The 24,879-nt window shown below is 41.8% G+C and overlaps 2 protein-coding genes across 7 annotated transcripts in view; one reads left to right on the top strand and one right to left on the bottom strand.

Moving 5' to 3' along the window:
- kifc3 (kinesin family member C3) overlaps nt 1-21,153 on the top strand; it is a 76,650-nt gene extending 55,497 nt beyond the window's left edge. For 5 of the 6 annotated variants that reach the window (XM_073069731.1, XM_073069730.1, XM_073069727.1 and 2 more), the window contains 6 exons: nt 6,221-6,344; nt 7,892-8,021; nt 11,963-12,192; nt 13,181-13,315; nt 16,216-16,309; nt 19,437-21,153. In XM_073069731.1, the coding sequence (XP_072925832.1) occupies nt 6,221-6,344; nt 7,892-8,021; nt 11,963-12,192; nt 13,181-13,315; nt 16,216-16,309; nt 19,437-19,453 (730 nt within the window). In that variant the 3' untranslated portion in view covers nt 19,454-21,153. Of the gene's footprint in view, nt 1-6,220; nt 6,345-7,891; nt 8,022-11,962; nt 12,193-13,166; nt 13,316-16,215; nt 16,310-19,436 lie in introns of those variants that run through there. The other variant, XR_012101872.1, reaches the window with a different exon arrangement.
- A 139-nt stretch (nt 21,154-21,292) lies between these two features.
- The window catches only part of katnb1 (katanin p80 (WD repeat containing) subunit B 1), a 74,599-nt gene continuing 71,012 nt past the window's right edge, over nt 21,293-24,879 (bottom strand). Inside the window, exon 19 of the mRNA XM_073069724.1 lies at nt 21,293-22,867. Coding sequence (XP_072925825.1) covers nt 22,735-22,867 — 133 coding nt within the window. The 3' untranslated portion in view covers nt 21,293-22,734. The remainder of the gene's footprint in view (nt 22,868-24,879) is intronic.

The raw sequence follows: 24,879 nt of genomic DNA, 5'->3' as shown, positions 1-24,879 counted from the left end.
GGGAGGATGGAGTAGAGACACTTGAAAAAGCAGTCCCCCAACTTGCATCGGGTCCGACCGATGGAGAGGGGGCCATGTAAGGGGCACCGGATACAATATAAAACTCCAAAAGATTCACAAGTGAAGTGTTGCCTCACCTGGCAGAACCGTTTGGGGCCCTGAATGGGTGTGAGGGAGGAGGTTAATGGGCAAGTGTAGCATTTCTGTCACTTGCAGGGATATGTGCAAGGAGGGAGATTTGTGAGGAGGGACGAATGGACAAGAGAATCATAGATCCCTGTGTAAAGTGAAGAGTGGGGGAGGGCGTTGGGGAGGTAAAGATGTGTTTGGTGGGAGGATCCCGTTGAAGATGACAGAAGCTGCAGAGAATGTTGTGTGGGATGCAGAGGCTCATGTGGTGATAGGTGAGGTCAAGAGAAGCTCTATCACTTTCAAGGCAGCAGGAAGGTGAGGTGAGTGCTGATGTCTGGGAAATGGAAGGGAAACCCCATTCTTTGAAAGAAAAGTGATGGAGATGAAGGAACTGAGAAAAGAGAATAGCATTTTTACAGAAGACAGTATGGGAAGAGGTATTGTCAAGATGGTCTTGAGAATTGGTAGGTTTATAAGAGATGCTGTTAGACGGTTTGTCTCCAGAGATGGAGACAGGCATTGAGAAAGGGTAGAGAGGTGTCAGAAATGGACCAGTGAATTTAAGGGCAGGGTGGAAGTTGGAGGTAAAGTTGATGAAATTGATGAACTCAGCATGGATGCATGAAGCAGCACCAATGTAGTCGTCAATGTAGCGCAGGAAGAGTTGAGGAGCATTACCAGGGAAGACTTGGAACATGGCCTGTTCTGCGTAGCCAATGGAAAGACAAACATTGCTGGGGCACATGCAGGTGCCCAAAGCTACACCTTGAGTTTGGAGAAATTCGGAGGAGCTGAAGCAGAAATTGTTGAGGGTGAGGACCAGTTCTGCTAGACAGAGGTGGGTGGTGGTGGAGGGGAAATGGGCCATACCCCAGGATTCTTATGGAGGTAGCTGAAGAGATTATAGAGGAATTAGTAGTGATCTTTCAACAATCACTAGATTCCATAATGGTTCCAGAGGACTGGGATATTGCAAATGTAACTCTGCTCTTTAAGAAAGGAAGGAAGCAAAAGAAAGGAAATTATAGACCAGTTGGTTCATATAGCCTGACTTCATTGGTTGGCAAGGTATTGGAGTCCATTATAAATAATCAGGTTTTGGGGTACAGTACTTGGAGGCACATGATAAAATAGGAATAGGCCAAAATCAGCTTGGTTTCCTTAAGGGGAAATCTTGCCTGACAAATCTGTTGGAATTCTTTGAGGATATAATAGGCAGAATAGACAAAAGAGAGTCAGTGGAAGTTGATTTCAAAAGGATGTGGATTTTCAGAAGGCAGTTGACAAGTGCTGCACATGAGGCCACTAAACAAGATAAAAGCCCGTGGAATTTCAGAAAAGATACTAGCATAAATGGTTGACTGTTTATTCATTTCCATAGATGCTGCCTGATTTGTTTAGCTCCCCTAGCATTGTGTGGTGTGTGTTGCATAGATAGAAGATGTCTGACTGGCAGGAGGCAAAGAGTGGGAATAAAGGAGATATTTTCAGATTAACTACCAGTGACTAGTGGTATTGTACAGGGGTTGATGTTGGGACCACTTTTCACATTACATGTCAGTAATCTGGATGACAGAATTGATGGCTTAAGTTTGCAGATGATAAAGAAATAGGTTGAGAAGCAGACAGCGTTGAGGTAGCAGAGAGTCTCCTGAAAGATTTGGACAGACTAGAAAATGGGCAAAGTGTTGTGACAGTTGGAATACACTGTAGGGAAGTATATTGTCATGCATTTTGGCAGAAAGAATAAATGGAAGCAAATTCAGAAATCAGGTGCAAGGGGACTTAGGAGTCCTTGTGCAGGATTCTCTGAAGGTTAATTAGAAGATTGCGTCAGGGTAGGGAAGACAAGTGAATTGTCAGCATTTATTTCAAGGATATAAAAGCAAAGGTGTAATGCTGAGGCTTTATAAGGCCTTGGTCAGACTGCATTTGGAGTATTATGAGCTGTTTTGGACCCCTTGTCTAAGAAATGATAAGCCAGCATTGGAGAGGGTCCAGAGGAGGTCAACAAGAATCAGCCAGGGAATGAAAGGGTTAACGTATTAGGACCATTTGGTGGCCCTGGTTTTATACTTGCTGGAGTTTAGAATAATGATTGGGATCTCATTAAAACCGATCAAATATTGAGTGGGCATAGAGAGGATGTTCCCAATAGTGAGAGAGTTTAGGACCAGAGGGTACAGCTTCAGAGTACAAGGATGTCCCATTAGAACAGAGATGAAGAATTTCTTTAAGCAGAGGGCGGTGAATCCGTGAATTCATTGCCACAGTCAGCTGTGGAGCCAAGTCATTGAGTATATTTAAAATAAAGGTTGGTAGGTTCTTGTTGAGTAAGGGTATCAAAAGTTACAGGGAGAAAGCAGGAGAATGGGGTTGAGAGTGATAATAAATCAGGCAAGATCAAATGGTGGAGTAGAATCAGTGGGCTAAATGGCCTAATTCTGCTCCAATGTCTTAAGGTCTAACTTCTGCCTCCCTTGCATTATTTAGATACACACTGTTGCTGGGGTCCCTTTTGACAGGATTTTGGGTTCAGTGTTCTCTATCTGCCCTGGTCATATCTCCTCCCATCACACATAGAAGAGTGATTCATCATGTTCATTAGTGATTCTGATGATGGATTTCTGGGCATACCATTGGGTCCAGTCCAACCAAAACCCCTGGGACCCTTGAAGAGAGATTCTTCTCTGACTCTCTCTTCCCTCCTTGTGGGAGGTTGGATGACATTTCATCTCATGGGATGGGAGAGAATTGTGAGAGATTCATTCATTCAGCAGGGGATGTCCAGGGTGGTGCGTGTCTGCATTCACTTTCCAGTAAATAACAACACTAGAAATGGAAAGGGGGGAATATTTTTAATCAGAGAGAATTTTTTTTTAAAATTTAAAACTCTGTCAGTGCTCAGAGAGACCTGTGTGTCTCTGAATGTTAGCATATAGACACACCAGCAATTAGAAAGACAAGTGGTACGTTGGCCTTATTGTAACTTGACAAGGAAGTTGCAGGGGTGACTTTCCCTAGTTGGGTATCCAGAACTGTCTCTCAAAATATGTGGTTGATTATTCATAACATATATTTCAGAGGATAGTGATTTTTTTTTTTGTAATTCTCCACCCAATGAAGTTGTAGCCAAATATATTAAGGGTCGATTAATAAACATTAAGGAGACCAAATGATTCTGGATTTAACACAGGGAAGTGGGGATGAGACAAAGGATCAGCCATGATTTCATGTAATGAGAGGGCAGATGTAGCAGTGGTGGTGCCAAGAGAATGCAAATGGCCTGCTTGTATACTGCTACCAGCAGAATGTCATGTTTCCCTAATCCCAAGTTCTTGCTGTTAAGCCCCAGATAAACTTGAGGTCATCTGTAGCACCCTAGTGACAACCTCCTAATGATCGAGTCTTAAGAACATAGAAGAGTACAGCACAGGAACAGGCCCTTCAGCCCACAATGTTGTGCCGAACCAGCTGAAAATCAAATCAGAAACACCCAAACACTAATCCCTCCTACCTGCACAATGACCATATCCCTCCATCTTTCCCACATCCGTGTGCCTATCTAAATGTCTCTTAAAAGCCTCTAATGTATTTGCCTCTACCACTATTCCATTCCATTCCAGGCATCCACCACTCTCTAAGTAAAAGATCTTTCCCCTCACATCTCCTTTGAACCTATCCTCTCTCACCTTCAATGCATGCCCTCTGGTATTAGTTACTCCCTGCCTACTCTATCTATGCCTCTTATAATTTTATACACCTCAATCAGATCACCCCTCAGCCTCCTCCGTTTTATAAAAAACAACCCAAGCTTATCCAGCCTCTCAGGATAGGACATGCCCTCTGCACCAGGCAGCATCCTGGTAAACCTCTTCTGTACCCCCCTCCAAAGCCTCAACATCCTTCCTATAGTGGGGCAACCAGAACTGTATGCAATACTCCAGATGTGGCCTCACCAGAGTTATATAACATTGCAACATAACCTCTTGACTTTTGAAATCAATGTCTCAACTAATGAAAGCAAACTTCCTTAACCACCCTTTCAATCTGTGTAACCACTTTCAAGGAGCTATGAACTTGGATCCCAAGATCTCTCTGCTGATAGGACTTTCCTGATGTCTGTAGTTTCACAGCAGACTGGATATTTGCTTTTCCCCTTGAAAAGAATCCTGGTCCGAACTGTTTTACTTCCCTCTGCTGATCTCGTGGTCCCATCTGAAGCTGCCAAAAACATCTCTTTCCTTGCCCTCTCATTCTTTTACCTTTCAAATCCAGTGCCCAATCTTGTTGACCTTTATCTTTGCATTTCAGCAAATGACATCCCTGAGATTTGAAGGTGATTAGTACAAGAACAGACCATAGTGGGGCTTTGGCATAGGATCTGGGTGTATCTACCTGCTTTACTGTTTATGGAATGCATTAGGAAGTGAGTTCTGCTGTACACTGACAAATCATTTCAAAACATTAGGGTATTTTAAGAGCCTCTTGGACAGGCACATGAATGAAGGAAAAATGGAGGGTTATGGGTAGTGTGGGTTTAGTACTTTTTTAAGGATTATATGGGTCGGCACAACATGGAGGGCTGAAGGGCCTGTACTGTGCTGTAGTGTTCTATGGTTCTATAATACTGATCGCATTGGCCGTGCAGGTCAACGTAATTAAGGATATGCTGATTACTTCCTAAGATCAACAGAAGATGGCAGAAGTCTTGAATCAATAACTGAGCAGGTGACAAATTACTTTAAAGTGAATGTTTTCAGTTACAGAGCAGGTCAGGTACAGAGTTAAAGCACTTTTTCCACATCTTCATCTAAACTGTCCCAACAATCTACGTACAATGTGAAGGGCAGGGCTGTTTGTGGTTTAGAGTTAGCTGTGAGAGAGATGGGCTGGTATTTCAGGGCCTTGTTTGAGCATGTTTGACAATATAAATGAAGATTGTTATGAGGAATTCCATTGTATTCACCAAAGACGGTAAATCAGACAGGCTCATCAGAATTGGTCTGGTACGATGATTTTAACTTAAAGGGGTGTAGTTTCAACTTTAGTACAAAACAAAAATCACAGAGGAACTTCTGGGCGGAATTGTGGAATAGTTAAAATCAAATTGATTAATATTACCTGAGTTTTTGAAAAGAAATTGGCTGGTGTCTTCCAGAATGTAACTTGTTCCAAGTGACTACTTGAGCAGTCAGTCTCAATTGCTGAAGTCTTTGTGATGCCATGTCCTTGATTTCTGTCAGCTGTAAGTTCCCTTGCCCTGCTGGACAGGTCTTTTATTTGATGGTTTTCCCTGTGATTCTTCTCTTCCTGTATGTGGCTCTTAAATGTGCATATATTTAAATCTTCTGCTCACAGATGCAAGCTTTTTTCGAAAATTTATGTTGGAAAATCCCACCCCACCTCCGCCACTCTTCTTACCTGGTCTCTGTTCTAAATGAAAGTTTACACTCGGTCCTTGTTATCCACAGATTTGCCATCTGCAGATCTGGGTACGTGAGAGGTTGGCTCCACACTCCATTCAGTAAACACATGCATGTGCGCAGTGATCAAACTAATCGTTGTCTGTGTAATCGTGGTGATCTGTTTCCAGACCCCTTGTGTTAGTGGCTCCCCACTAACAGGGAGCAGTCCGTGTTTACACAGCTTCAGACTTGTGATTTCAAAACTGAAATTTCAAACATTCAATGGAAGTAGTTTGTCAGCTGCTATTTACTTCCCAACATTTGAATGTTTTGTGTTTAGTAATGTGTGTTTCTGCTTTTAGAGTGTTCATTTGGGAGATGGAGAGAGCCTTAGTGTTACTCATATTTTGTTGTCATGGGAACTCCATACCCCTACCCCGTGCAGATAGTAAGGACTGGGTGTTGGGAACTGCAGTTTTTCTGCTGTAAATTCCACTTTTGTGGGCTCGTTATTGTACCTATGACTCTCCTTGCCTGGTGCTTACTGCTGCTTTGTGTCTAGTGTGGTCTTTTCCTCCTTGTGGTTGTACGTCTAATGTCTGGTGAGACAGTCACTCGATGGGCACCGGTAAACATTGAGCTTCTGTTGAGGCCACTAGAGTCGACTTATTTATTTGCAGGAACTTGTTGGCCAAGGACCCCAGCGAGAAGCTTGAGATAAAGCTAAGTCCGGATGGCAGTGGGCAGCTCTATGTCCCAGGCCTGATGCAGATCAGAGTACAGAGTGTGGACGATATCAACAAGGTGAGAGCCATTGTTCATTGCCTTGTGATGTGACAGAGAAAACGAGACTAAGCAGTCATGCAGTGTGAGACTGGGAAGGGGTTTTGAAAGTTGGGATTTTGCTTTTAATTGGTTTGTCTTTTGGAGCTGACAGCCAGGAATAATGGCTTGTTGTCCAGGTAGCTGTTGCCTGCCAGTGCTGTTTCTGAGCAATTAAACCATCATACACAGGCTCTGGGGCAAAACGCCGACAAGCATCATCATTCTGTCAACCACAGAAGGTGGATTTTCCCCCGTGGCCATCCACATTTAAATTCCCATTTCCATTCCAACACGTTAGTCCACGACCTCCTTTGCTGCCTTGATGAGGCCACACTCGGATTGGTGGAGCAACACCTCATGTTCTGCCTGAGTAGATTTCCCTAACTTCTGGCAATTTCTGCCCCCCCCCCCCTTTTCTTTTTCCATTCCCCATTCTGGCTCCCCTTCTCCTTCCCTTTCTCCCATTGTCCACTCTCCTCTCCTATCCGATTCCTTCAGTCCTTTATCTTTTCCACCTGTCACCTCCCAGCTTCTTACTTCATCTCCTCCCCCACCCATCCACCTTCCCCTTACTTTTGCTGGCTTGTACTCCTTTCCCTCTCCCTACCTTCTTATTCTATCTTCTGCTCCTTTCCTAACCAGTCCCAATGAAGGGTCTTGACCTGAAACAGAGTCAGTTGATTCCTCTCAACAGATGCTGCCTGACCTTCTGAGTTCCTCCAGCATTTTGTGTATGTTTTGCACTTAACACTGTTTGCTACCTCAGGTGCTTTACAGCCAATGAGCTAGTTTTGAATGCGGTCAATGTCGTTATAAAGGAATCTCTACTAGGTAGCAAGGTCCTCACCATGTCAGAGACCTGGATTTAATCCTGACTGCACCCTATTTGTGTGGAGTTTGCACATTCTCCTTGTCTCTGGCTTCCTCCCATATCCAAAGATGTCTGGGTTTGTAGGTGAATTGGCCACTGTAAATTGTGCAAATCCAGGAGGGGCTGGCAGAGTGAAGGATGAAATGAATGTGTGATGAGTGGAATTGGGTGGTTGATACTGGAAGCAGACTCTGTGGGCCCGAGGGCCTGTTTCTGTACCATCAATCTCTGACTCAAGTCTATTGCTCAATGACACTGAGAAAATAACAACTTCCAATTGCATGGTTAGGACTTGAGCCAGAACCCGCCCTTATTCTCAAAGTTAAGCAGAGAGCTTTGTAAGGTCTACCTGAGGGGTAAGTTTAAGTTTCATCCAAAGGATTATAGCTACAACATCTCGGTAATTCTCTTTGGGTCTTGGCCTGAACAGAGTGGACAAGTTGTTGAACAGCTAATCCTGTTGCTGTCTTTGCTTTACTCTGGTCAGTTAGTAGCTGTCTGAGGATTTTGTAATCACTCTACTGTTTTAAAAACAAAATAGTGTTTTTTTTCTAAAATTAGAGTTAACGCAGCAGGCCCTACGACTGTAATTTTCATCCTGATGTCTAAGACTCTGAGAAATCCAGTCTTTTGCATAACTCTCCTCTTCCCTCAGGTTTTCGAACTTGGGCGTGTGAATCGGGCAACAGACTTCACGAATGTGAATGAGCACAGCTCCCGATCCCATGCTCTGCTTATTGTTTCTGTGACTGGGATAAACCTCACCTCTGGAGTTCGAACAACAGGTATAGTCCGAGTGCAGCAGGGAACACAAAGGATTTGTAAACCAGTGGCTTTGATGTTTCAAAGAGTTAATACTGTCTGATGTTATTAAGCATCAAAACTCTGTGTTTCTCAGATCTCCCTTATATGAAGTTTTGTGTGTTTTAAAGTAATTTTCAATGTGTAAATGACTACATTAAATAATTCAGGAATTAATGGATGATAAAAGCAGGAGGGTAAACAGCCAGAAGTCATGCTACGTACTGGTACCAATGACATGGGTAGGACAAGGGATGAGGTCCTGAAGAGAGAATATGGGGAACTAGGTAGGAAGCTGTAAAGCAGGTCCTCCAGGTTAGCAATCTTGGGATTGCTGCCAGTGTCATGAGCCAGTGAGGGTAAGAATAGGGTAACACGGCACGAATATATGGCTGAGGGACTGGTGCATCGTTTCAGATTTGTGCATCATTGAGATCTCTTCTGGGCAACATATGATTTGTACAAAAGGGATGGGTTACATCTGAACTAGAGGGGGACTAACGTCTTTGCAGGCAGATTTGCTAAAACTGTTGGGGAGAATTTAAACTAGGTAGGCGGAGGAATGGGAACCGAAGTGATGGTTGAGAAGATGGATGAGAGGTTATAAAGATAGATGCAGAATGCAGAGAGACTGAGGAAGGATAAGCAGTGGAAAGAGCATAATCACATTCAATTGGATGGGTTGAAATGTATCAATTCTAATGCAAGAAGTATCAGGAACAAGGGCAGTGAATATAGAGCATAGATCAGTACATGTAACTTTGACATTATGTCCATTACGGAGACTTGGCTGTCACAAGGGCAGGAATGGGTCCTGAGTATTCCAGGGTTTAGATGTTTCAAGAGGGACAGGGAAGGAGGTAAAAGAGCTGGGGGAGTAGCATTGCTAATCAGGGATAGTATCACAGCTGGTAAAAGTGATGACACCATAGAGGGATTGTCTACTAAGTCAGTGTGGGTGGAAGTCAGAAACAGGAAGGGAGCAATCACCCCCCTGGGCGTATTCTATACCAACAGAAAGACCCAGGAGCAGTTCATCAGGAGAATTTTGGAAAGGTACAAAAATGGCCGGGTTGTTGCCATGGGTGACTTCAATTTCCCTGATCTTGATGGCCATGTCCTTGGTGCAAGAGGTTTAAATGGGACGGAATTTGTTAGCTGTGTCCAGGAAGGATTCCTGACATTATATAGACAGGTTGACTAGAGGAGTGGCTGTATTGGATCCGGTACTGGGCAACGAGACACCTCACATAATGATGACTAGGCAATGAACTTCATTAGGTGTTCAATCTCTCAGTGGGTGAGCATTTTGGAGAAGTAACCACAACTCCCTCACCTTTGAAGGACAGGAGCAGGTGGTATGAGAAAGTATTTAATTGGGGGGAGGGCAAATTATGATGCTATTAGGCAGGAAATTGGGAGCATAAATTGGGAACAGATATACTTAGGGAAATGCACAACAGAAATATGGAAGTTGCTTAGGGAGCACTTGCATGGAGTTCTGGATAGGTTTGTCGTACCGAGGCAGAGAAGGGATGGTAGGGTGAGGTTGACAAAAGATGTGGAACATGTAGTCTAGAGGAAGAAGGAAACATATTTAGGGTTTAGTGAGCATAGATCAGACATGGCTCTAGGAAGGAGCTTAAGAATGGACTTAAAGAAGCTGGAAGAGGAGATGAAAAGGCAAGTAGAATTAAGGAAAACCTCAAGGTGTTCTACACATACATGAAGAACAGGAGGATGACTTGAGTGAGTGTAGGACCAAACAGGGATACAAGAAGAAAGGTGTGCTTGCAGTTGGAGGTTGTAGGGTTGGTCCTTAATGAATATTTCTCATCAGTATTCACCACTGAGAGGGAACTTGATGGTGAGGTCAGCGTAGAACAGACGGGTATGCTGGAACACATCAATGATAAGAAAGAGGATGTGCTGGAAGTTTTGAAGATCTTGAGGATAAATAAATCCCCAGGACCTGATAGGAAATACCTCAGGTTGCTTATTCCTTTGTTCAAGAAAGCTAATAGGGATAATCAAGGGAATTATATAGCAGTGATGGGCAAACTATTGGAGAGGATTGTTAGAGAATGGCTTTGGGGATGTATAATCTGATTAGAGATAGCATTGCTTTGGGAGGAGCGGGTTGTGCCTCACAAGTCTGATTATACTCTTTGAGGAAGTGACAAAACAAATCAATGAAGACAGAGCATTGGAATGGTGTATATGGATTTCAGTGAGGCATTTTGCCAAGGTTCTCCAAGGTAGGCTCATTCAGAAAGTCTGGAGGCATGAGATCCAGGGAAACTTGGCTGAGTGAACTCAGCGTTGACTTGCCCACAGAAGGTACAGAGTGGTAGTAGATGGAGCATATTCTGCCTGGAGATGTGACCAGTGCTGTTCTGTGGAGATCTGTTCTGGGACCCCTACTCTTTGTGATTTTGTTAAATGACTTGGATGAGGAAGTGGAAGGGTGGGTTAGTAAGTTTGCAAATGACATGAAGGTCAGTGATGTTGTGGATAGTGTAGAAGGTTATAGCTTACAAAGGGACATTGATAGGATTCAGAGCAGAGCAGAAAGGTGGCAGATGGAGTTCAATACTAAAAAGTGTGAAGTGATTCATTTGAAAGGTCAAACTTGAAGGCAGAATGCAGGGTTAATGGAGAAGTGGTGGGATTTGGGGTCACATTGACAGATCCCTGAATGTTGCCCCACAAGCTGATAGTTTGGATAAGAACGTGTATTGTGTATTGGCCTTCATTAGTCGGGGAAATTAGTTCGAGCCGCAAGGTGGTGTTGCAGGTCTATAAAACTCTGGTTGGACCACACATGGAATATTGAGTACAGTTCTGGTCCTCAGTGTAGGAAGAATGTGAAAGCTTTAAAGAGGATGCAAAGGATATTTACCAGGATGCTGCCCTGGACTGGAGAGCATGCCTTATGAGTAAAGGTTGTGTGAGCCAGGGCTTTTCTCTTTGGAGCGAAGGAGGAGGAGAGATTACTTGATAGAGGTGTCTAAAATGATAAGAGGCATAGATAGTGGACAACAAGACTTTCCCAGGTGGAAATGGTTAAGAGGAGGCGGCATAATTTTAAGGTGATTGGAGGAATGTATTGGGAAGATGTCAGGGGTAAGGTTTTACACACAAAGTAGTGAATGCATCAAATGCCCTGCCACGGGTGATAATAGAGGCTGGTGCATTAGGGACATTTAAGAGGTTCTTTGATAGGCACATGGATGAAAGAAAACCGGAGGACTATGTGAAAAGGAAGGGTTAGATTGATCTTAGAGTAGATTAGAAGGTTGATACAACATCATGGGCCAAAGGTCCTGTAATGTGCAGTACTGTTCTATAAAATAGTTCAATCTTGGCCTATTTTGTTTTGTAGTGTTCAAGAAGTCACCAATTACAAGATTATCAATAGAATTGAACTCCATTAATTAGGGCTTTTGATCTCGTCTGCGGAATGAGGGCTCAGCTCTAAGCTAACTGCCCCTCCTGAACATGGTATACCCACCTCGTGGTGTCACTAATTCCACTTCGGACAATGTTATGGCAGAATTTTCTAATTCACTATTTGAAGGTATTGGGTTTTAACTTGTGGTAGAGTAGGATACAGATTGCTTCATTTACAATGTGGCAAGGATGAGTGCCTGGTTTTATTTGTCCATGAAGAGTTCTCAACCTGCACTTGGGCCCCAGACTGTCCATCATCCTCTGTCCACAAAGCAGGTGGGAAGTGTTCGAGAGACGTGCAGGAGACGCGTCATAACCTGTTTGTGCTTTATAGTCAGTGGGATGCATTGATTCACAGAGCTTGGAACCAAATAAAGGGTGAAGTGCAATGGAGCCAATAACTCATTCCCTGCTCCTGCTTAAAGAATTAATTAATGTCTGTCTTTCATTGTCTTCCTTGCTTTCTTTACAGGTAAATTAAACCTAGTGGACCTGGCAGGTTCTGAGCGTGTCGGGAAGTCAGGGGCAGAGGGTCCCCGGCTGAGAGAAGCCCAGAACATCAACAAGTCCCTGTTGGCTCTCGGTGATGTCATCTGTGCATTGCGCTCCAAACAGCCGTACATTCCTTTCCGTAACTCCAAGCTGACCTACCTGCTACAGGATTCCCTCAGCGGTGACAGCAAAACCCTCATGATGGTCCAGGTGAGAAATCTTGCTGCTCAGTTGCAACAAACCACCCCCCATGGTGTAACCTCTCAAAACCTCTGTAGCCTCTGACAGTCTCAAAAAGAGTGTTCTGTTCATATTCGATGCCATCACCCAGAACATCTCCGTCATCCATTGATCAGAAACTGGGATAAGCCAGTCACTTAACCACTATGATTACAAGAACTGAAGAGAGACAAGATATCCTGTGGGGGTGAGTCACTAGATGCCTCAGAGCCTTTCTGTATTCCACAGATGACAAGTCAGGAACTGGGTGGAACACACTCCACTTGACTGAAGACCAGAGTCCAAGATCAAAGTAAATTTATTTTCAAAGTACATGCGTCACCATTATACTACTTGAGATTCATTTTCTTGTAGACCATCCAGGGTAAAGCAGCCTGATGGATTGGTGCCCAGAACAATCCTTCCTCCCAACCTCAAGTAGACAGTGGAAACCCTCACCTGGGTTACTCCAACAGTCATCTGCGACCTCCGCCACCAGGGAGGACGACGTCAGATGATGGGACCACACCGCCTGCAGATTCACTTCCCAACTCACAATGTCCTGACTTGGAGGTGGTCACTGCTTCATCTCACTGGAACTGTGCTAACTGTGCCCCCCTGAACTCCTTTCCCAAAGTGTTCCAGTCCTTGCACTGAGGGTATTGCCAAGGCTAGGAGATATCTTGCCATCACTCACTTGAGGGTGCACAACAAATACTGGTCCATGTTCCAAAGAGTGACTAAATAATGATGCACGGTGTCAGCTTGAGAGAGAGACGTGGGTTATGTAACTGCATTTTATGTGGGGAATCTCAGTAGATGTTTTGCTTGACCCTGTGTTTGTTTTAATTTAATGATGTCCCACCAAGTGAATGATGCTGTAATTGAGCAACCAGGGCTAGGAATGAGAGGGGTTATTATGGAAGCTGGGCTCTTACTGCAGCAGATGCTTTATCAGACCTCAGTTTGCCTTCCACAGGTGTCTCCAATGGAGAAGAATGTCAATGAGACTATTTGCTCACTGAAGTTTGCCCAGAGGGTACGGTCAGTGGAACTGGGAGCTGTTGGACGCAGGGGAGAAAGCCAACACTGTTCCAATCGCCATGAATGTGAGGTAAATGTTTTCCTATCCAGAGGGTACTGGAACTAGTGGAGAGGGGAAAGGTCTTTTACCTGGAATATAATGTTGCCTGCCCTGTGGAAATTTTCCACCATATTCTATTTCAAGAACATTGTTTCAGAGGGGGCTAAAGGATGGTGGGGCTGGTGGATGGGAATATGGAAGGGAAAGTAACTTGGATTTAGTGGATGTAAAAGGAACGTGGAAGGTATTTGTTGACCTGACATTATTTTCCAGTTTGTAACATGCTGTGTCTTGTTCTGTGTGTGTGGTTCACCCTTTAGATGATTACTGTGTACAGCTGCAATACCTGGAGCTTAAAGGTCAAAGAAACAGAAATCATTAAAGATGTTCCCATTAGTATTCTTCTGTGGAGCGAGAATTATTTCTGATTTATGCCAATTACAGATTTAAAGATAGACTTGGATTAATTTTCATGTTGCATGTTTCATCTGGGATATTTCAGCACAGCATTTGGGATAAACACATGCTGCTGAAGGGTCTAATCCTGAAATGTCAACTGTTTATTTCTCTCCCTAGATGCTGCCTGACCTGCTGAGTTCCTCCAGTATTTTGTGTGTATGTGTGTGTGTGGGGATAAATGTGTCACTGTTTTCATTCCAATGTGAAGGCAGTAAATTTCATCTCTCATTGCAATTTAGATCATTTTCATTCACCTTTGAATCTGTAATTAGCACGGATGAGAAATAATCCTCATCACAACAGCTAAAATGTACATCTTTAGTGGTTTCTGTGCCTTTGTCCTTTAACTATTTCTGGTACTTTAATGAGCTATTTGAAGTAAAACTGTATATGTTCTTTATTTGGCCAAAAGTTTCTCTTCTTAGACTCTTGTTGTTGTCTCCAATGCCCTGCAGTTCTGTGCACGGCACCCAGTTCTCAGCATCTCTGCTGCTGCTTTGTAACAGACCAAACACAGCATCAGTTCACACACAAGCTGAAGAAGGCCAGTTTTACCTCATTATCATCTCTGTTGACTGTAACTGGTGAGACAGATGTTAAATGGAGCTCTCCTTCATCCATCTCCCTGCAATTACAGTTCAGCAACAACTCCATTTCAAAATTCTGGTCCTCTTTTAAGCCTTCCCTCCTCCCACTCTTCCACCACCTCAGAAAGCTGTCTTCCCCAGTTTCAGATTACTCTGCAGTCTCGTGTCCCAGTGTGGCTGATGAGCCCTAAGCTCTTTGTCCCTCACGCTGCGGTTCTCTCACTGAATATATTTTGTGGTGACCATAGGTACAGATTTTAATAGCCAAGTTTTTATTTAGCTAGATATACTAGTTTTCTTTGCTGACTGTCAGATGTCATTGGATAATGCTAATATGAAGCCTTTTGGGATGTTTCACTATTAAATGTATAAATGAGAGATTTTTGTTTCTCCTTTAACCATCAGACTGATTTGTGCTCTTATCACTCTAAAACATAGAACATTACAACACAGGAACTGGCCTTTGGCCTCTGATGCTGTGCTGACCTATTAAGCTAATAATATCTAATTCCTTCTGCCTGCACATGGTCCATATCACCTCTGTTCTCTTCATATTCATGGGCCTACACAAGAGGCTCTTAAACACATCTACCAGTAGCCCTGACAGTGCATTCCAAGAACCCACCACCACTCTGTGTAAACATAAAAGTTACCCTGAAAATCTCCTCTGAACTTCACCCTCTCATCATAAATGCGTGCCATTTACAATTAGACATCGCAGAGAAAATTACACTAAACGGTTATATAACTTTAGCAACATAAAGTTCTGACTTTTGAATTTAATGCCTTGATCAATAAAGACAGGTACGGCATACACAAGAGATTCTGCAGATGCTGGAAATCTTGAGCATCACACACATACAATGTTGGAGGAACTCAGCAAGTCAGGCAACATCTATGGAGGGGGCTAAATAGTTAATGCCGAGACCCTTCATCAGGACTGGCATGATATACATTGCCTTTATCACCCTATCAACTTGTGTGACCCATTTTCAGGGAGCTGTGGACTTGGACCCCAAGATCTTTCTGAACATCAACAGTGATAAGAGTCCTGCCATTAACTGTGCACATTTGATCTCTCAAAGTGTAAGACCTCACATTTGCCTAAATAACACTTGGGCACCACAGTAGCTCAGCCGTTAGTGTGACATTATTACAGCTCAGGACATTCTGGTGTTCAGCATTCAATTCTGGCACCATCTGTTAGGAGTCTCTGTACTGTGGAATGCATGGGTTCTCCCCAGGTGCTTCGGTTTCCTCCCACAGTCAAAGACCTATCAGTCTGGTTCAGTGGTCATTGTAAGTTGCCCCGTGATTAGATTAAGCAAGGTTGTGGAGTTGCTAGGGTGGCGTGGCTCGCAAGGCAGGAAGGGCTACTCCACGCTGTATCACTAAATCAATAGATAAAATTCTACCTGCCATCTCTCTACCCACACCTGAGACTGATCTCTATCCTACTGTAATCTTCAGCATTCTTCTGCACTGTCTACTGTGTCACCAGTCGTTGTCATCTGTACTTACTAATCCACCCATTCACATTTATAGATATATAGCTATCTCTGCCTCCCACAACAGCTAATGCCCCAGTATAGATCACTGCAGAACACAGACCACCAGCCAGAACGAGACCATCGTCCACTATCCTATGTCAAAGCAGAAATTTCAGAATTGCTATTTAGCCTTTAGATAATTAACAATCACCAGTTTGAGGATTTCTGCAACTAGCAGATTCCGTTTACATGTTGTACGAAACATTGCACACTACCATCTTGGTGAAGTTTCTGGATTGCTAATGTGGAGTGATGTTTTTCATGTCAGGCTTCAGTGCAAATGGTCATGTGGGGACAAGGTGGTTCACCGATTGACAGGTATTTCCTTTTGCAGTTAGAATCTTCGCTGTCAGCTGTTCAACAAGGAAGACACAACAGCCTTTCAGGAGGGAAGAGCACAGTAGGAAAAAGGAGGCTGGTGACATCAAGTATGGAAATCTTGTACCTATTTGCTCTTTTTGGGGAGAGAGGGGAATCAGTGTTGTGATTGTGGTAAGATTAGGATGAAATGGGTTCAAAAAAGTTTATTTAGCTCTCGGCATTGTGGCACCGGGCACTGCTGTTGATTGCTTTATCAGCTGCAGATGATGCAAAGGACAAGAGAAGTTTATTCCTGGTCTGCATCAGCCTTCCAAAATAAGGACCTACTCTCTCAACAAGCAGTTCCAGCTCCTGGACCAAAGCACACTGCAGCATTTTTGAATAAATCCTGGCCTTGTAGCATCCTAGAAATCCAGCAGGATCCTTAAACCCCACTGCCTTCCTCTCTTGCTGTGTCAAAATCAGAGCAATACACTATGGGTACTGGCATTTCAACCTGACAAGTCCATGATGCCCACCCAGTTAGTCCCAATTTCCCCCAAAACCCTGTCTCTCCCCACTAAGTACTGTACCTGTCTAAGGGCTTCGTACATACCGTTGTACCTGCCTCAACCATCCTCTGTGTCAAAATGTTGCCCCTCAGGTCCCCTTCTCACACTAATTCTATGCCCTCAAGTTTTAGACTCCCCTAATCCTGAGGAGAAGACTGCTAGCTATGCCTCTTAATTTGAAACATTTCTATAAGGACACCCCTCATTCTCCTATGGTCCAGGGAATAAAGACCTTGCCTGGCCAACCTCTCTACAACTCAGGCCCTCTAGTCCTGGCACCACCTTTTCTGCCCTCTTTCCAGTTTAACCATGTCTTTCCTGTGACCAGAACTGTGTACAGTACTTGACAGATTTAGAGAAAGGGCAAAGAAGTGGCTCATGGAATATAGTGTCAGGAAGTCATGCATTTCTGCAAAAGGAATAAAGGCAGACTATAATCTAAATGGGGAGGAAATTCAAAATTCAGAGGTGCAAAGGGATTTGGGAGTCCTCATGCAGGATTCCTTAAAGATTAACATGCAGGTTGAGTTGGTGGTAAAGAAGGTAAATGCAATGTTAGCATTTATTTCGAGAGAAGAATATAACAGCAAAGATGTAATGATTATGTTTCATAAGATACTGGTCAGACTGCAACAGGAGTATTGTGAGCAGTTTTGAGCCCCTGCAGATATGCTGGCATTGGAGAGGGTCCAGAGGAGGTTCACAAGAATGATTCTGAAGATGGAGTCTGTACTCAACACAAGATTTGAAGAATAGGAGGAGGCAGGAGCATGGGATTGATGGGATAATAAATCAGCCATGATGGAATGTTGGAGCAGAATGGATGGGCTGAATGCATTAATTCTGCTCTGATGTCTTTTGGTCCTATAAGCACCCCACCACCACATACTATTGATTCCATTCCTTTCAAACAGACTCATCCAATTACCCTCTATATCCTGTCTATTTTTGCCCCTCTCAAAATTAGTTCTGCTCCAGTTTGACGTGTCACCTGAACCTGTGGACCAGGTTTATCCTTTGCCATCACTATCATAACATTAATGGAATTATACTCACTGGAGCCAAAGAACTCCCTGACTGCCACTGTGGTTACCCTGCCTCATGCCAAAAGAAGAGGTCCAACATTGCACCCTTTTGAGTAGGGCTCTCTATAGATTGACTCAGGAAACTCTCTTAGACACATTTCACAAATACCACCCTGTTCAGACCCTTAACACTCTGGATGGTCCATTCAATACCAGGGAAATTAAAATTTACCATTAATAAACCGTATTATTACAACCACTAAATACAACTCTGAGCGATTTCTCTACACAATTGCTCCTCAAGTTGACTATGGGGGGGGGGGGGGGCGGTGTCGATAATACAACCCCACTAGTGATCCTCCCCTTGTTTCTGTGTTTTGCCTGTATAGCCTCATTCGACGATCCCCAAAGAATGTCAACTCTACATACTGCTTTGTCCTCCCGTATCAAAAGGCTGCACCACTCCTTGCATGCCTATAACAGCAGTATCCTGGAAACTTCAACTGCCAGTCCTGCCCTTCTCTCAGCTGTTTCTGCTAAGCCTATAACATCAAAGTTCTCCGAACAATCCACGCTCTTGAGTTTATCTGACTTATCTGTTAAGTCTCAAGCACCTAAATAAATGAAGTTGTAGTAGCAGCAAACTGGACTTTACAACATTTGTGGGACTAATATGTGTTGTGACTAGTTTTTCAGAGGCTGCCGTGCTCTTAATGTCCTTCAAAGAAGTCCCCATGTGCACCTAAGCATGACTTTCAGTTGTATTGTTCAGCAATCTTGGTGCATCCCATCTGAGTACACAGACATTCAATTGCAAATAGTATGATGCATTTGGGGGTAAAAAAGTAGTTTGAGGGAAACATAGATTCTTTTGGGTCACTCTGAAGTGTACACTTTGTGGGTTGAGTTATATTAAGCACCCTGTACTCCCATGTCATTGATGGATGTAATGAAATCATTCCCTAAGCAAAGGTCCTTTGGTGCATTATTTGGACCATGTTGTCCTGGGGCACTCATGGGACAATACTCTGTATTGCTCCCCCATACCGCATTATATATCTCCCACAACTTTCAAATGGTATTCCCTTACACCCAACTGTTGAGTGTGTGTTTGAGTGTGTGTGTGTGTGTGTGTGTGTATATATATATGTATATATAATATACACACACATAAAATATTATCACTGAGTTGTTCAAAACTTGTCAAGTTTATTTTTAATCATTAGTGGAATCCTTTCCTAGCACGTGGATTATTTTTAAGGCCACATTTTATTCTATTTTTTTACTATTTTAGAGATACAGCATGGAATAGGCCCTCTGACCCTTCAGGGCCCACCTCCCAGCAACCCCCAATTTAATCCTAGTCCAATCACGAGACACTTTACAATGAGCAATTGACCTACTATCCAGTGTTTTTGGACTGTGGGATGAAACTGGAGCACACAGAAGAAACCCACATATTCCACAGGGAGGATGTATAGACTCCTTACAGAGGACACTGGGATTGAACTTCATACTCTGATGCCCTATGCTGTAATAGCATTGCACTAACTACTATGCTACTGTGGTGCCCTTTTTATTTTTGGTAATCTTTGAACTGTCAAATTTTGCTTGCTCTGTTTAATGTTATTCAGCTGATCCATCTGTTTACCCTGCAGGTGAAGTGAGCCATTGATGGGGTCAGCAGTGCTGTCTGGAGTATGGTACCTTGTCCCAGTATATAACGTCAGCAAGCCTACTCTTCCCAGTGTAGATCACAAGCCAATAACTGTATATTTATATACTTCAACTCCATACATGTATACAATCTGGTTTTTAAAAAGTTAATGCACGGAATAGAGCTCATTACTTATTTTTTTTACTATAAATATTAAAAGATTTTTATATTGTCTACTTTTTTTTAAACATGTCATTTGATATCCAAAGGTATTCATTGAGCATACAACTACACTGTTCTTTTTATGTTCTGATTGATATTTGTTTTACTCCTTGTACTGCAAATCCTGGGCTGCTTGCAGTCACCATACATTTTGGGCAAAGTGCCAAATATTACATTAGGTGAAGTTGCACTGTGACAAGTTCAGCACAAAATAGTTGTGGAGACTAACCTATTTATTTAAAAAATGCCATTAAGAACTTTCTGACCAGGGAGTGTCTCCTTTCAGACTTTGGCTCTTTCTTCATTTGGATGGAATTGTAGTTCGTAAGTGCACAGATATTATTGGTATCCTCATTACCAGAAATCCTATTTGTGACCTTTGGGCTTTGAGCTGATCTTTGGCTACTGCAGTCCTTGGATTACAGTTGAATTTTTAGTATTTCCATGTTTTAGTGTAGAGACAAGGCCCCCATCTTAACCACAGATCAAACATTAGCTGCTGATGGGAGCCAGTGGAGTTGGCCAGGAAATTGGGAAGTGATTCTAGTGAAGGATTACCAACCTCCAGCAGTGTAAGTTGGAGTGTGAAGAACTGAGGATGTAGTGATGGTGAAACGAGGAGCAACGTCAAGGTCAGCCTGCCATTTTAAACCTTTAAAACCCATGATGTCTGATGGCTTACTTAAATATTGCAGTAGATTGGGCTAAGGTTGCATTTGTGCCAAAATACTGCTCACTTGCTGAATTAATGAATGCAGCATCTAATTAGAAACAGAAGTAATTGCTGAACCAAAAACATGTTTTTCTATTACTTTTTTAATGCTGTTGCTGTATTTGTTCATTGTGTGGCTGTGGCTAATATCCGGTATCCCTGTTATTCAGATAGGAATTCAACTTTATCACATCAGCCCAGGGGACTCTCTTCCCTTCTATGCCGTACTGGCATCAGGAATGTATTTATATTTTTAAAAAAGCATGCTGGAGCAGAAACATAATCTAATCAAAAGCTGCTAACGTGACTTCTGTGGCCCAAGAATCTATCCCTCTAAGAGGTTTTTTTATTGACAAAAAGACCCTTGTGATGAAATACAAACTAGGTAAGGCAGCATGTGTAAAGAGAACTACTGAGCAGTATTTTGTTCGTATTATGCTTAGTTTTACAAAATTTACTTTCTGGGTTGGAAAGGAAGTAATAATTCTCTTCTAAATCCTCCATAACCCCAATGGTGGAAGTTGGAGGTCAGATGAAGGCATTGTTGGTCTTAGAAACCCAGAAGTATGGGGGTGGCAGCATCCTTAGGTGAAAGCTTCCAGCAAGGATTACTGAGAAAAATATGATCTATTTCAGTAATGCATGTTCCCATTGCTCAGAACTTGTGTTGAATCATCTGTTGCTTGCAATCTGTACTGATTCAATGAAATGTATCTATCTGTAAAGTTGGATGTTGCTATCTAATTGGGTTCAAATAAAACCTAGTATTTATCCAACTTCAGAACTGCTTTACAACCATTGTTAATTTTTTTTTACAGCAGCTGTTGGTGAGTTGTTTTGTATTTTATGGCAAGGTTAAGGGGTTTTATTGTGTGGGGTGGGAGGGAGTTGGTGATGGTCAGGGTAGGAACTTGAACAACGTATTCAAAAAATTTGGTTTATTGTGGAGAAGTTCATATTTACATAATTTACATTTTCCAACATGACAGTGGAGTACTAATGTTGCTCTTCAAACACCTGACCTGTAATTGGGCTACAAATCAACATAATACAACATTGTGATTGCAAAATAGCAAAATGCATCTTAAATGAAGGTGAAACAGTGCCCAGTTCCAAAATACTGAGTATAAAAACAGATGGCATGTTGTTTAAATAGGACTAATTTAAAATGACTTTAGTTAATTGAACACCATGTAAACTAACTGCACCATTCCTGTTCCTCAGGCTATAGGTGTGTCATTGTCATGGCAGCACAGTCAACCCTAAAACATTCAGGCTTAAGTTACATTGTGACCCGTTTGGGAAAATAAACTAGGTCACAAATTTTACTCAGATTACTTATCCTGCACGGGAAGCAAACCCTTACATGACTTGGTCCCAAACTTACTTGAAAAACAAACCTCACCTTAACATTAATTCTTAGTTCCATTTTAAGAGGCAAAGTAAAATCATTAGATACTAGGGCTACAAGATTGTTTAAATATTCAGAAGATGTAAAAGAAAATGGATAACTTATGAAATACAATTTAGCTAAAGCAATGTACTTTAGCCCACAGCGAGTTTGAGGGAAAGAGCCTGCCATATGGATTTCAAGCAAGCACCCATTTGATTTCCTGAGGGCAATTCTGCACTTCCCCCACACAAACCATAAACACAGGACTTGCAATCAGGATTAAAAGTAAATAGTTGTACATTCCACATTTTTAAAATCTAAACCCGTTAAAGCAATGATAGAGTTCTCATTTTGTGCTTATAGTTCTATGAAAAAACAGGCTGTGATGGTACATATTCAGTCATTTCCAAATAAACCCAGTTGTTTCTATAATACAGACAGGTAGCCCACAACTTACTCCACTGTAGGTACTAACCATCACCAGGATGGACAAGGCTAGTGTCACTATGTGATATTTAATGTACAGTGAAAATGTTAACTTACAAGGATTGGAGATTTGAACTTATTTAATCTTAATGTACGAATGGAAGATAAAGGACTTAAAACAAGTCAACACATTAACAATGCAAAACATGTTCAAGAATGTCTTTTTTCGGCATTGTTGACTAACAGGGTAGATTCAAAACCAACAGGAGGCAAGGTTTAGTTAAGAATCAATTTCCCTGGGTTTTTCTTCATTGTAAATACCAAAAGGAGAAGTGGTGTTTGCAGTAATATTCAAAAAACCTTTGAGGCCCATCTTTGTTTAACTACCTAGATTTTTGTAAACTCTGGAAAAAAAAGTCTACTTGCAGAAAGCAATTTGGTCGCTGCATCATTCGTTGGTAGTCTCTGCAAAAGGATGTTTATTACATGAACCTCAAGTCAGTTCTGGAAGAGGATTAATCAAAAATAAGTCTATGGAGACCATTGTCATTCAAAAGCTGCCATTAGAAGCTGTAGTTCACGAAAGGCACTACCTTGCCGGCCCGGTATTCCTGCTTTACTTTGAAGAATTGGAAGCAAGTTTTTTAACTGCTTATAACAAAGTTTGCACTTCTGGTGCCTGAGGAAGAAAGGAAAACAAGTCAGAGCACTGTAACATTTAAAGATAATCATTTTTACATTACAGTTTCAATAATATTCAAAAGGTAGAAGAATTACAAATAACCATTTTTGCTTTTTGGGAAACAGTGAAAAATTAATGCATAACCATCATTTTTTTAAAAAAGGTAGATCTTTTAATTTCTTCTAAACCTGGCTAACTAGATGCTGTTTGTAGCAACTTCAAATGGAATAATATATACAAGAGGTGGACTAAAACCAATGAGTACCATCAAACCATGTATGCAGAATTCTACATTTTGATGGCCCAGGGGATCCTTACCTTATTATTATTACCTTAAGGCAATTAAACTTTAGTCTGGACCATGTCCCAAAGAAATCGATAACTACATCTGAATATGCAAAGCATAATTAGTCAAAGCCAAGGTGTAAACAAGCCTGGCAGGGGTATTTCATAAATGGAACATGGGCCTGAAAAGCTTCCTTGGTGATCTGTGATACAGAGAAAGACATGTATACAAAGCAAATTACAAAGCACTGCAGAATCAAATGACATTCAGACGGCAGTTTCTTGAACCAGGTATTGTTTGACATGGCTTGCAAAAATCTTCAGAACTGAAAAATTGAGAGAAATATATATGCAAATTACAGATTACCAAGGGAACTTTTCACAACAAAATGAGCACAAGGGATAAAAAAGGCAGCCTTTCCAAAACATCTGGTTCTACAGAATGGACTGCTGTACAGCTGATCATTATGAACAAAATTTCCAATATTTATAAGTTATGAAAATAGCAACAAAGGTTAGCTCAACATTCTCACTATGTTGCTATCAGAAGTCAGTATCAGTAAATCCATTTATAATAATAGCCCACAAGTTAAACATGGCAGAGATGAGAATTATAAATCAAATTTCTGGAAGATGCATTCTCCTTTTAAACAATAACTACATTTACCCATAATGACTGACAATAAATTATTTTCCTCTGGTCTAAAATGTACTTCAAATTCCTGAATAATATGAATGGTGAGATGATTTTCCTTGAAAGAGGAATTATGGAGTGTCATGGATTATTTCTTAGAGCAGTATGTTATAGAATCCACCTGGAAACAGGCCATTTTAGATTAAGTAATAATGTAGGATTAAGAATGTTGTGGTAAAGAATCACCTAGAGAGTAGTGATTAAAATGTGGTAGAATTCTGGAATCACAACTTGATGGTAAACAACCAGGATCCATGACCAATGCTCTCAACTTAGATGAGAGCAATAACAGAAAAAGTATGAAGGTGGAGTTGTCAAGAATAGACTGGGTAAATTGGCTATCGATAGGTTAGTGGAAGAGAAATGGAAAATATTTAAACAGCAGATAGCATAAATTTAACCTAATCAGAATGAAAAGAAAAATCACAGGAGAAAGATGACCTCATTTGTTAACAACAGATTGTTTAAGGAAATTATTTAGAGAATGGAACCAACAATGAGACTGAAACATTGAGAAAGAAATCAGGGGATTGAGGAAAAGTAGCTAAAGCCTGTGACAGGTTGAGAATTAACATTAGGAGGCAATAACAGGAAAATAAATAACTGATAGGCTGGTTTCAAACAGTATGCAAGTACATCTGATGATTACTATTACAAAGGATAGGTATTGGCAAAATGAATGGGACCTAAAACAGACAAGTCACCAGCTCCCGATGACTTCAGACCCAGGGTTTTATAAAGGATGCAGCTACAAAAAATTGGAAACATTTGTTGACGTTTCTCAAAACTCCCAAGTTCAGGGGAACCACAAATGACTCTATTGTTTATGGGTGGAAGACAAAAAGCAGGTAGTTAATGAGCTTGTTGATTTAATATCTATTGTTGGCAAGATGCTGGATTCCATAATGAAGGGGGGAAAAGTCATTTAGAGGAGAAGGCTCATGTAATCAAACTAAGTCAACATGGTTTGATGAAAGGTAAATATGTTTAACAGTTACTACCATTCAAGGATATAACAAACAGAGTTGAT

Source organism: Hemitrygon akajei, chromosome 17 (genome assembly GCF_048418815.1).
Source record: "Hemitrygon akajei chromosome 17, sHemAka1.3, whole genome shotgun sequence".
Taxonomy (NCBI): domain Eukaryota; kingdom Metazoa; phylum Chordata; class Chondrichthyes; order Myliobatiformes; family Dasyatidae; genus Hemitrygon; species Hemitrygon akajei.
Note: the sequence above shows the minus strand (reverse complement) of the source record. Positions and strands in the feature narration are given on the sequence as shown.